This window comes from Pisolithus orientalis, assembly GCF_024613125.1.
Source record: "Pisolithus orientalis strain OTSU chromosome Unknown F5J12scaffold_3, whole genome shotgun sequence".
NCBI classification, from domain to species: domain Eukaryota; kingdom Fungi; phylum Basidiomycota; class Agaricomycetes; order Boletales; family Pisolithaceae; genus Pisolithus; species Pisolithus orientalis.
The window spans coordinates 1,536,574-1,549,055 of NW_026260784.1; the positions used below are offsets into that span (position 1 = coordinate 1,536,574).

At 48.3% G+C, this 12,482-nt stretch overlaps 1 protein-coding gene across 1 annotated transcript; it reads left to right on the top strand.

Annotated features, from left to right (window-relative positions):
* Nucleotides 1-10,343: 10,343 nt before the first annotated feature.
* F5J12DRAFT_802837 (uncharacterized protein) lies at nt 10,344-12,446 on the top strand. The gene is made up of 6 exons (XM_051744431.1): nt 10,344-10,867; nt 11,158-11,503; nt 11,582-11,645; nt 11,700-11,844; nt 11,906-12,040; nt 12,095-12,446. Exons 1-6 carry the CDS (start codon nt 10,541-10,543, stop codon nt 12,167-12,169), a joined length of 1,092 nt encoding a protein of 363 aa, XP_051604375.1. The 5' UTR covers nt 10,344-10,540; the 3' UTR covers nt 12,170-12,446.
* The last annotated feature ends 36 nt before the right edge of the window (nt 12,447-12,482 follow it).

Genomic DNA, 12,482 nt, shown 5'->3' on the forward strand with positions numbered 1-12,482 from the left:
AGTGGAGTAGCAGGACAGACAGTGTTTCAGTTATATACTTCTCATGTGTTTTGTTATTTTTCTGGGCAGTTTTAGACTTTTTGTTAGTGGTTTTTATGTTTTTTGGGTGAGGACTAGCTTCCTCTTGTTACCAATCCAGAACCACTGCCACAAATAAACCCACCAATGGCTAATCCACAGTTTCAGATGCTCTTCTGCAGTACACAAAATTCACCTAAATTTAGTGGAGGCTCCCCTATGCAACTCCTGTGCTACCTTGAGGGCATCAACTTCCTTGGTACTCTAGCTGCTCTCAATGACCATGGCAAGATCAGAGCTGCAATCCACTATGCTGACCTCAAAAAAGCTGAGGTCTGGCAGACACTTCCAGAAGCCACCCCCACAGCTGACAACTGGGATGCCTTCATAGTTGCTGTCAAGGGGTTGTACCCTGGCTGCAAAGGTGACAACCACTACTGCCATGCAGATTTGCAGTACCTCATCAAAGAGTATCAGTCCAAGTGCATGCAAAACCAGGACAACCTCAGAGAATACCAGCAGAAATTCACTAAGATCTCTGCTCTCCTCATTAAAACCAAAAAGCTTGCAGAGACAGAATAGGACTCCATGTTCCTCAACAGCTTCCCAAGGGCCATCACAGATTATATTCATCACTGCCCCTCCATAGTCTGCACTGACCTCCACCCAGATGACCTCTACCTGCTCACAGAAGTTGTCCAAGTTGCCAAGCTCCTGTTAACTGGATCCACTCTCCATAGCACAGTACCAACCTTAGCAGCTACAGCTCTGCCCACTCAGCTCTCTCACCTACCTACCTCCCATCAGCACCACCTGCTGGAACTGTCATCAAGCAAGAATACAACTTCCAAACACAGTGCCTGCTGCAACAATGCAGACCCAGCTGCAGCTTCTGCACAGACCCCAACCACTGGACAAGGAGGTGTGTGCTCATTGAAGTCTATATTGCAGACAGAAGCAGAACTCCACAATTCCCTGAATGTGACTTGATGAGAGATGCTGTTGACTGCATCATGGCTGACAGAGACCAGGCCAGTGCATGCACTACAATCCCCACCACTCTGCACAACCCAGCCTCACAGGGCACAGCCAACCTCTTCTGTGTTGCTCACCCTCAAGTTGATGTGCATGCAGTTAGAGATCCAGCCATCTGCATTTCTAAACACAGTCTAGGATGTCAACAAATCTGTTGCTGACTTAGCTGACCCTGACTTTCAGGTGTATGTTGCTCAAGCTTGGGCTACCTACCAAGTTGATGAAGGTAACAAGGGTGCAGTCATTTCCCATGGAAAGAAATCCTGCTTCAATGGGGTAGAGATTACAGCACAACCCATGGCACATCCAGCCAACCCTCCACAAGTAGACCCTCATGCAGCCACTGTCAAAGAGGAGATCATCTCCCTGGCATTCAGAGCTCATGTGCTGCATGTCAGGTGTCTGACCCCCCTGTACCTGCACCAGTACCCATGCCTGCAAAACCATACATTCTGCCTACTAACCCCACACCAGCATTCACATGCAGCAAGGATCCTGTTGTCACACACCAAAGGTGTTTGGTGATGTGGACATGGATAATGCTGATGAATGGAGATGAAAGACTAGGGCCTTAACATCAAGAAAGACAGCCAAAAGCATTGGCAGTCATCTATCACACAAGAATGAGTCATCAATGCCAAAGGAAAGAAGACAGAAGCAAGTTAAGCACCCATAAAAATTGTTAGCACCCATGTACAACATTCCAGTCTTTGATGTATCTCCCCCATTTCTGCAGATACCAATGCCATTCCCACACTTGCTTATAGTGCTCAGCCATGTGATCCTACCTTCCAAAATTGGGAAGGATCTGTGCACTCCACACATTTCTACAGCACTCCCTCCAACAGATGCTCATTGTGCTAATTCTTCTGATATGGCTGCCTCCACATTGATCATTTCACCTGTCCCTTTTGCTAGGGACCATGGCTACATATATTTACCAGGTGGTCCTCATCCTGGTACATCCTATCCTCATCTGCCCCCTCTCAGCCCATCCAGCTTGGACAGCACATTCTTATCATCAGTATGACCTCCAGGAGGACATTCTTTGGTTGCCTCAGGTCTGTCATTCAGTTAGAAAGGTCTTAGTGGTTGTTTCAGTTTCTCTGCTCCAAGAAGCATACAGATCCTTCCTCCCTGCTCCCTGCAATGTCCTCATGCCAGTCTCATCCATCATTCTTCCAAAATTTCAACAGCTACAGTATAATCTACTGCTCTCCACTCTCCCTGATCACATCCATGACAAGTATGACACACATCTGGCCTTCTTGTTGCAAGATGCAGCAGAAGATGCTCCCCCTTCATCCTCTCTTCCAACAGAGTCTCATTCATGAAGTTTTTATTTGCTTCACTGAGAGGACAGTTGGGGGGGAATGTGATCCCCTATGCTCCTGTCACCCTACAGACCCCCAAAGCTTGACCCCTTTTGACACCTGACACCTGCCATCCCCTTATGGATGTCCTATATTGGCATCAGATCAGCACTGCCTCTCTGTCATCCCACTTTGGCCTAGAAGTGATTCCTTTAAGATGTGACATGCATAGCCTCCCCTGTGATTCCAGTGTGCTTACTCAGTTTCTGACAATGATTGACCCATACTTTGAAATTCTGACTGTCCTTGACTCACCTATTGCCAATACATACCAATCTTTTGACTTTGCTTACTGATTCTTTGTTTTTTGGCTTATTTATCCTTACCAGTGCTCACCAATGCTTTCTAAGCCAATTACCCACTGCTTACATTCCTTACTTATCAGTTACCAATCACTTACCACATGTGCACCTTGTTTTCCATAGGCAATGCCCCTGTACTGTATATAAATCACTGTACTTAGATAGCTGACAAAGAACAAGACACCAGAGAGCCCCTCTTGCTCACATTTTCTTTGTCTCTAAGCAATTCATTCATCAGCTTTGGTAGTTGAGACTTTATTAAGGGTCTAACTATCATCATCTACTTCACTCCAAGTCCTCCCTAAGCTCAGTACAGCTTGGGACATCAAATTAAGTCATCATCCATCCTTCTGTAGGCTGACAGCAGTCTACCCCATTGCTTCCTCTCACATTCCTGCTCCTTCCTCATCAGGAGCACCCCCAACCCTCAGCACTTGTCTTTGAGTGTTGGAACTTGCAAAAACTCACCTGAATAAGACCTTCTGCCATTTAGGTACTGCAGAGGCACACCACCACTCACTTTCTTTGTCTTTTGTGTTGGTTTTGGTTGGTTTACACCACTGAACTGCACTTTGACTCACAACAGGCCTGTCCATATTTTGTGCCATCATCTGTGATGGCAGGCACAGGCCCATCTTTATGTTGTGACAGGGTAGATCATAATGTAGATGGGCCCATCTTAATGTTGTGATAGGGTAGATCATAATGTAGACAGCCCCATCCATATGTTGTGCCATCATCCATGATAGCAGGCACAGGCCCATCTTTCTGTTGTGACAGGGTAGATCATAATGTAGACAGGCCTGTCCATATGTTGTGCCATCATCCACATTAGGACAGACAGGCTCATCTTCATTTTGTGACAGCATGGGTTCTACCATGGACAGGCCCATCCATATCTTACAGTGAAGTAGTATAACCCTGTTCTCATGGGCCTGTCTATATGTTGTTATCCTTACCCCACACAGGCCCACCCATTTGTTGTGATCACCCACTCACCAGCCTGCTCATTTGTTGCTGTCACTCTGGGCCCACAGGCCTGTTCATGTGTTATGGCTAAACTATTTTGACAGGCCCACCCCAGGCTCTACATGAGTAATGGTGTTTTGGCATGCAGGCTACCCATATGTTGTGACTAAACTCACTACATGGGGTCATCCAACTGACTGGACCCAATCAGTATTCCCAAAAGAGGGAAGCTAATCTGCACACCTCTCAGTCTTCCCAGAAGAGTCTGACACAATCCTCTTTCCATCAGGGGAGAAACCAGCTGAGCAAACCCAATTAGTATGTCCTTGAAGAGGGCTATCAATCTGCACACCCCTCTCAGCATCCCATAGCCTCACAGTCTTGTCATCTGAACCTGAGACAATCCTCTTTCCATCATGGGAGAATCCAACTGACTGGACCCAATTAATATGTCCTTGCAAAGGGCCACCAATCTGCACACCCTTCTCAGCATCCCATAACCTTACAGTTTTGTTAGAGGAGCCTGAGACAATCCTCTTTCCATCAGGGGAGAATCCAGCTGACTGAACCTTCCTAGTATGCCCCTGAAGGGGACTACCAATCCTGCACACTACTCTCAGCACCCCATATCCTCACAGTCCCATCATCAGAACCTGAGAGCATCATTTTTCCACCAGGGGAGAATACAACTGACTGGACCCAGCCAGCATGCCCCTGAACAGGGTTACCAATTTGCACACATCTCTCAGCATCCCAGATTCTCAAAGTCTTGTCCCTTGAACCTGAGACAACCATCATGCCATCAGCAGAGAATCCAACTGACTAGACCCAACCAGTGTGCCCCTGAAGAGGGCTACCAATCTGCATGCCTCTCTCATCATCCCATATCCTGATAGTCTTGTCATCTGAGCCAGAAGCAATCCTCTTGCCATTGGGGGAGAATCCAACTGACTGGACCCAAATAATATGTCCTTGTAGAGGGCAACCAATCTGCACACCCCTCTCAGCATCCCACACTTCACATTCTTGTCAAAAGAACCTGAGACAATCCTCTTTCCATCAGGGGAGAACTCAACTGACCAGACACAACCAGTATGCCCCTGAAGAGAGCTACCAATCTGCACACCCCTCTCAGCATCCCACACCCTCAAAGTCTTGTCAGAAGAGCCTGAGATAATCCTCTTGTTGGCAGGGGCAACTGCAACTGCACTAACTCTAGCAGTGTGATCTGACAAGGCAAGCTGAACAGCTGGCCACTCTTTAAGCCCTCCCCCAGAGATTCCTATAAGGGAAGAGAATTTTGGCATCAATAGTCTTGACAATTGTGTATTTGAAGGAGCAATTGGCAGAGCAGAGATACAAAGGTGTGGTGGACTGCATGAGATTCCACTGGCAAAATTTTGAATGAACTTGATCCTATCCTGTGCAAATGCTGATAAATCCTCCAAACCATTCTGGCCCTATGCTGTGATTCAGATGATATCAAATACATGTGTGGAGCACTCACCAGTAACCATGCTGCAGTCCAGACAAGAGAATCTACAGCACTCCTATATGCACCAAGTGAGCTCAGAGTCTCAAGCCAGAACAGAAAATTTTCACTTTGAACAACAGCTTTCATCCATTCCACAAGTGCAGCACACATCAAATGTGGTCTTACAGATGCTGAGCCCAGAATCTGCATGGATAGGACAGATATGCCAAGATGCCTTTGTCAACTCTCTCTGCCAAATCATGAACCTCAGAATTGCCTTGATAGGAACTTTCCAGTCCACAAATATTGAATCACAGGTCATTGCAGAGAATTTGCAGTGAAGCAAAGACAAGGTTGTGCATGTCAGATGCACCAACACAATATATCCCACTCCATGCAGGATCAGTGAGAGAATCACAGAACAAAGCATGCACATCAGGAAATTAACACTTTACTATTTTTGACTTTTTTGTGACTTTTTTTTGACTTTTTTGTGACTATTGTGACTATTTGTGACTTTTTGGGAAGGAACCTACTATCTGTACTTTTTTTTGACCATATACAACATTTTGAAGAATGAAAAGAGAACAGAATCTATTGAGACAACTAAGTGATGATATATCTAAGCCAAGAAGACTAGAAAATATCTGAAAATTCAGAGATATTGAGCCATTGGTGTGATGCACACTGTCTGAGAGAAAAATCACAATATCTCTTTGGAACCTCCACCAATTTGAATGTATGTGGTATCTACTGAAAGCTATGAATTAGGTGATTTGAACAAGACCAATCAGCAAGAACAGTGCAGCCATGCCTGCAGGACATGGGTAATGATAGTAGATTCCTTCCCAAAAAGTCACATTAGTCACAAAAAGTCAAAAATAGTAAAGTGTTATTTTCCTGATGCAGCAGCCAGACAACAGAGGTCCTGTCTGCAATACCACTCAATACTAGAGACATGAATCTAAGGATAATGGCCATGTCCAGTGGTCCTCCTTCCGAGGAAAGTGAGTGCAAATCTTGTTTGCAGCATCCATTCCAAGAGGTTCAAATGCCCCTCATCACAAAACAAAATCGTGCGAGCGTGGTATTGTCATCAGGTATAGTGTCTTCCAGGATTGTCCTGTACGTGACATCCAATGGGGTTCCCCCACCTCCAGAGCCAAGATACACAACCTCGTCATAGCGCTCCCTAACCGTCCGACCAGGCTTACTTGGTTTAATGAACTCGCACGCCAGGCGAGCCCACTCAAATAGGCCATCCGACTTTTGGACGATGGTTTGGACTTCAATAGCTCCCATCTCCCGAAGATGACCAAGTTGTGTGGAAACGTACAGCCGGATGTCACGTTCCGTTAATTCTGCAGATATATTATCCAACGAAGTCGGTTTTACGTGGGGACAAGTACCCAAAGCATGTTCAATGTCTGGCAATGGTCTGGATGTCAGGAGGATGCGGAAATTCGTGGGTAGATGGTTAGCTTCCGTCGATGTGAGGAGGGAAAGTATCTGTCTCCTCGAAGTTTCCGGACCACTTTCATCCAGGGCATCGATCACCACAATCACGTTCCCAACTATCATACCATCTACCTTGGACAACGGCCCCAAGATGAGTTTCTGCCATTGCTGCACCACATCAGATGTGGTCTTGAGATCGTAGTCCCTTGAAACGGCGTCCGCCAATGCTCGCCGAAACGCAGGGTCGCGGTCTGCCAGACCACGGGCAATAGTTGTGAATATCCTCCGTTCTCGACGTTCGGCCTGCCTGTCATGAGCGAAACAGAAACATGACCCAAGACCCCCTACGTCCTTGATCCATGATGCAACCGTATGAGCAATGGTAGATTTTCCCCCTCCCGCCTGCCCACGGAGCCACAAGATGCGAGGGGCATTGACATCAAGATCAGTAGCCCAGGACACGATCTGCTGCAGAATTTCTGTCCTCGTGCCGTCGAGGCATCTTTTGGTTGTGTCGAGGCCGGCCCCAGCCGCATAAGCCATGCCTTCGAGGTTCACGTCTTCAAGTACCCGGTATACGTTAATCTGAATATCTCGGACAATGCAGTCGCGGTATTGTTGCATCAAATCATCTAGAGTCTCGACGTAGCCATCAACAACCGACTGTGTTTCGGAGAGCACACTCTTGCCTAATCGTTTCCCTTGGTGCGCACCTTCCTCAGCACTTTGGGGCCAAATGAATGTGATAAGACATACAGAAGCTCTTCGTCTCGGAGTAGTTCGCGACGAACTGTGCAGCGTCGCTCACGACCCGCGCAATCTTCGCAAGGGTATCCCTCATATCATCGAGATTCTTCAACGTATCTTCCTCCGAAAGTAACTTGTAAACAATGCTGAGTTTCTTCAGAAGAGCAGAAATTGCATCGTCTAAGCCCGATTGGGTGAGGATCAACTGGCGCAACGACGATGTCAGCAGAGGGGACGAATCAGATGGAGAACTATACCTGAGAAGCAGCAATTAAAATTCCCAATGCCACCTGGGCGTACGGGTGAACCTGCCGACCTACATCAGAACACGTTTGCACAGAACCACCGGCATACATTTGCGATAGTGACAACGACGGAGTTGAAGATTTTGAAATGATAGAGATACGTATTACTCAGACTTTGAATGTCTGCGATAGATGTATTAGCCCTTGCCACGTTGTCGACGACTGTATGGCCCATCCGTGGATGAATGGTCGTCATGACATCCAGTGCCAACTGAGCAGCATCAACCTGGCTTTCGACAGATAGGGGGTCGAGGTCTGGTTCCGCAGTGGATCCTTGGCACTGTTCAGTTGGGAGCAATCAACGTCACGCAATGATGGGGCGAAATAGATTACATACGCTCTTAACTGGTGCCACCCAAGACGGATGGAGGAAGTCCTTTATCCTGGCAAACGTTCGCTAAGAGCCATCCCACAACGTTTGAGAATCAGAGGCAAGATCCCCAGCGAGAGCCTGAGACGATCCCTGCGAGTGATTTATCACAAATCGATTGTCGTTTGAAAGAAATGGATTGCGTACCGCGGGAAGGGAACAGGTGGAAAGCTTCCTAGTTCTGAAGAGAGGTTTCTTGAACTGCTTTTTGGCCATCGAAAAATGAGTATTTCATGTGAGGTCTTGGGGAGTTGATTCGATGCTAAGGGTGTGAACAAGGTCAAGGTCGGGTGTTGGCGTTGGGCACCGAGAACACGTTACATTATTACTACATACTACGGCTGTGGCATGGCACGGACCACCACTCGATTTGCTTAGGTGCTTGCTGGGTCTCGTTCAAGTCCTCCCATCTTTTCTCCCAGTTTTCCACACCTGCCGTAAGGTGGTCTCTATGTAAGCTGCTCATGTACTGTGGGGAACCCCTATATGGGTCAACCCTGCCGTCGGTCAGCTAGAGCAACCGTACATTCAGGTGCTGTTCGACGCTCTCCGAAGACAGGATGTACATGCTTAGGCTCGCATTCTCTCCGTATCGCCTGATCTTTCGCATCAACATGCCGGGATTCACCAGGCAAACACAAACCGACTTATGCGGTGCACACCTAGCCTTGCATCGCATCCTGTGACATCCTAGCTGCCCTTACAAAGTTGCCATCATCTGGCAAGTTCTGAAAAGCCGTACTTGGTTACAGTAATGGTTTTGAGCCGAACGTCTGTGTGCAAACACGGCGTACATCTCCGTTAATACTTCCGTTACCGGGACTAGTCACGTAGTTGCTCGTGTGGAACCGGTGGAAGGCCGAAACTTGTGCCTCCGAGAGGTCATGTACCGGGTGAGTCTACTGTACTCTTGAGTGTAATAGTGTGCAGCTGCAATCCAGTTTGTGCCAGCATCCATCAGCTCCATTCTTTTCACGTCGCTGTGGCATCTTTGACCTCGCCTCCATAGATGCTATTCCCTATGGTGTGGAGTATCATTTGGAGGGGCTGCCGACGTCTCTGGCCCTCCCGACTGTGACTGGATCTCACTTCCGAACAGCAGTTAAATAGGTAGGTGCCGTTGCTCCAACAGTGGCAGTTAGGGATACTAAGCGTTGCGCCCGTTGTGGAATTGCTTCAGCTTCGCAATCGCCGCCATCATCCTCAGAAGCTGTCTCTCCAATTGGCGACAAGCAAAACAAAGACGAAGACTGGAAGAAAGTCACCGCAACCACTCAAGATACTCGTCAATGTGGTCAACAGGATGGCCGGGTCGGGATCTATACATTCCCAACTCCTTCAGGTGACTTTACAGGTCTCGAGCCGCGATGGGTGCGTGTCTTTGGCCAGTAGCAGGTTTCCGACCCACAAAGGATGTCCCGTTACCACTCGCAAGTTTGAATTCAGAAGCTCAAGTGCATTCCCGGTTATTATGAAGAATTATGTCCTTTAGTTTAAAGCTAAATCTAATATGATGCTATCGACACTAGATGTCCTTAATACATGCCACCTTGCGACGACAAGCCTAAGTCATCAAGTTGACCTTCGCTAACAATCCCTACACTGAGCACGTGAAGCATGACCAGCACCGCTGTAAGATTGATGGATCGCGATGCACTATAGCAAGCATCGACTTCGTGCCATCTTCCTGCAGCTAGTACGAGGCTTGGAAGCCTGTGCATTACCTGTCGCATTGTAGTACCTGCCCGACATGTGGTGCTAAGCTGCCTAACCGCCGTCAAGTAAACTCAGGGATTGCTTGCGCTGCTGCCTCGACTCGCGGGACAAGACCCACAACTTCAGCAACCTTGGTTTATTAGGAGGGTTTGTCACTTCACCACACTCTCTCTCAGCGAAGCAAGCCATCAACGGTGTGACAGTAGCGTAGCCCATGCTGAACGCCCATCTATCGCTTCCAATAGGAAGTGAGGAAGTGTAGACACATCGGGGGATATCAGAGGCCCGATATCCGGGCTCCATCCGAAGGATAAAACTCACATCATCCCTTGACTCTCCTCGTCCAGGGCCTTGAACAGTTGGCCATATGAGTTCCGCCACATATATGCCCAACATGTCTGTAGCCCATGATGTGTCAGATATGCTTACTGAGCACCACTAAAATATGGACACCGACCACCAGAAGAACTTTCGGCGCCATGATCGCAGTGCTGTGACTTGCTCAGCATTCATCGATGAATCAAGTCACCGTGTATTAGCTGTGTGGATTACCTAAAATGGATGGTGTGGCCGTGTCCTGGTAATACGTCTCCAGGCGTCTTCCCTGCTGCTACATCTGCTCCACAACTAGTGGTCGACGCTGTCGACATCGTTGACCTGGTCTATTGCATACAGTCATCCTACAAGGGTCGTCAATACTCCATATTCTAGCGTATTTGCAGCGCACGTTCTTGTCAACTCGGAGGCTCCCAGTCGTATCACAGCTTGCAGTAATGCCCTTTCGTCTCCCTTTCTCTCAGGGTTCATCTGCTCGCCGTGAACGTACGCCGAGGAGCGGTGGAAGCTGGTGGCGCAGGTCTCGATCTTCAGCTGCCGGAACGCCGGCGGATGACCATGAATCCGTGCCTCCATCATCTGGGCAGTCGCTGCCGCGCATTCATGCTCCAGTGACAACGTCCTCGCCGTCGTCTTCTTATTCTACACCCCACTCACATGCTGACTCGCTACAGGAGCTGACTTCCAATGCCACTTCTTCACAACCTGCCTGTAATGGTGACGATGGAAGTACTGGTGGGGCACCTCGTGGCGGGGGGCAACATGTCCCTTGGCGCTGGGTTCGCCCAAGACCCTTTCCCCTCTCTTTCATCTACCACCCATGCACCAGGTATGTCTGAGACACACAATTCTCCCCCATCTATTCCAGTCGATGCGGTACCACACCCACCTACGGACGGCGTTCCTTCCCCGTCCTCCCCGTCGGCGGGTGCAGGAACGGGAACTCGGTCTAACCTGATCATACCTATTATTGTCATTGGTTTACAGCCTCCCACCGCAGGTCGGGAGTCACCCCACCCCGCACACTTTCATGATCCGCTTCACCGTCAGTCAGCACTATCATGGGCGTATCCATTCTATCGACGAGGACGACACCCTGGAAAGTGATGGGTTCCCTAACCCCTTCAATGTCCCTGGCCCTCTCTCGTCTGCACCAGGCAATCGCTCCCTCTCCGGACCTCTTACACAGCAGCCGGATCTGTCATCGCAAGCAAGCACTCCGCAAGATTGGTTCCTTTCAGGACAAACGCAGCAATCTCCCCAGCCACGCACGTGGCAAAACCGCGCCTTTGACGCCTTCAGAAACTTGACTCGTGCCAGGCAGAGCGGTATCGCATCGGCGAGTGCCGTAACAGGAGAGACGCTCGCCTCTCAGACTCTTCTCATCTATGTGATCGGCGGTCCGTCCATCCGATTGTTTTCTTACCGTGGGTAAGGGGGAACAGTAACTGATGCAACTCTGCACCTTCATCTTGCAGGGTTTTCTTCGGACGATCATCATGTAATCATGGGTGGCAACTTGGACTCATTCGAAGCGTTATGGTACGTAGTGTTGATACAACAAAGCCATTTTTATTCATTATTCGGCCGTGTTAGGGAGCTAGCAGAGTTCCTAGGTCAAGTAAAGCCACCCACAGCTTCTAGAGAGGACATCGAGAGGTCTGGGTTGGAAGTGATCCAATCCTCATCCTTGGAAGAATACGAAAAGACAGGGCGCATTGCCAATAATTGTATCGAAAGGGTAGGGGGAAACTTGGCTCCTTTTTTTCGGGAAGGATTATCAAACTGATTGCCTGGTGCAGTGCCTGATATGTCTGGAGGACTACACTCCCGAAGAACACATTCGTGTGTTGACTTGTAAACATGCGTTTCACCAAGCTTGTGTAGATAGGTGGCTCGAGACTGGCAGGAACAATTGTCCCGCGTGCCGTTCCAAGGTTTGTGATCTTCCATATTTCTTAAATTTCTTCATCGTACTCACGGAGGATAAGGGCGTCGAGAACACGAGCAGTGGGTCATCCACAACTGCGGATACCTCCACCTCAACTTCGAGATCGACTTCGTAATAGTTCAAGTTCAGAGCATTGCGAGTGAGCTGAATCATCCACTCATCCCATTCTTTTCTGTATACTCCACATTCCTACGTATCGTGTCTCTCATTTTTCCGTGTAGCCATTGTCTTGTCATTCCCTATCATTCCCTGTTATCGAAGCCTCATATTATATATTTACTCATTAGTGGCTTCGACGCAATTTCGGAAAAAGCAAATAGAAAAAGTAGAAAAAAGAAAATCTCAAGTTAACCACTGGTCAATCTGGAACCCATATCTCGTCAGCCCTCCTCTTCCGTTTCTTGTGTAGTAGTATTGCGTGCCTGTTG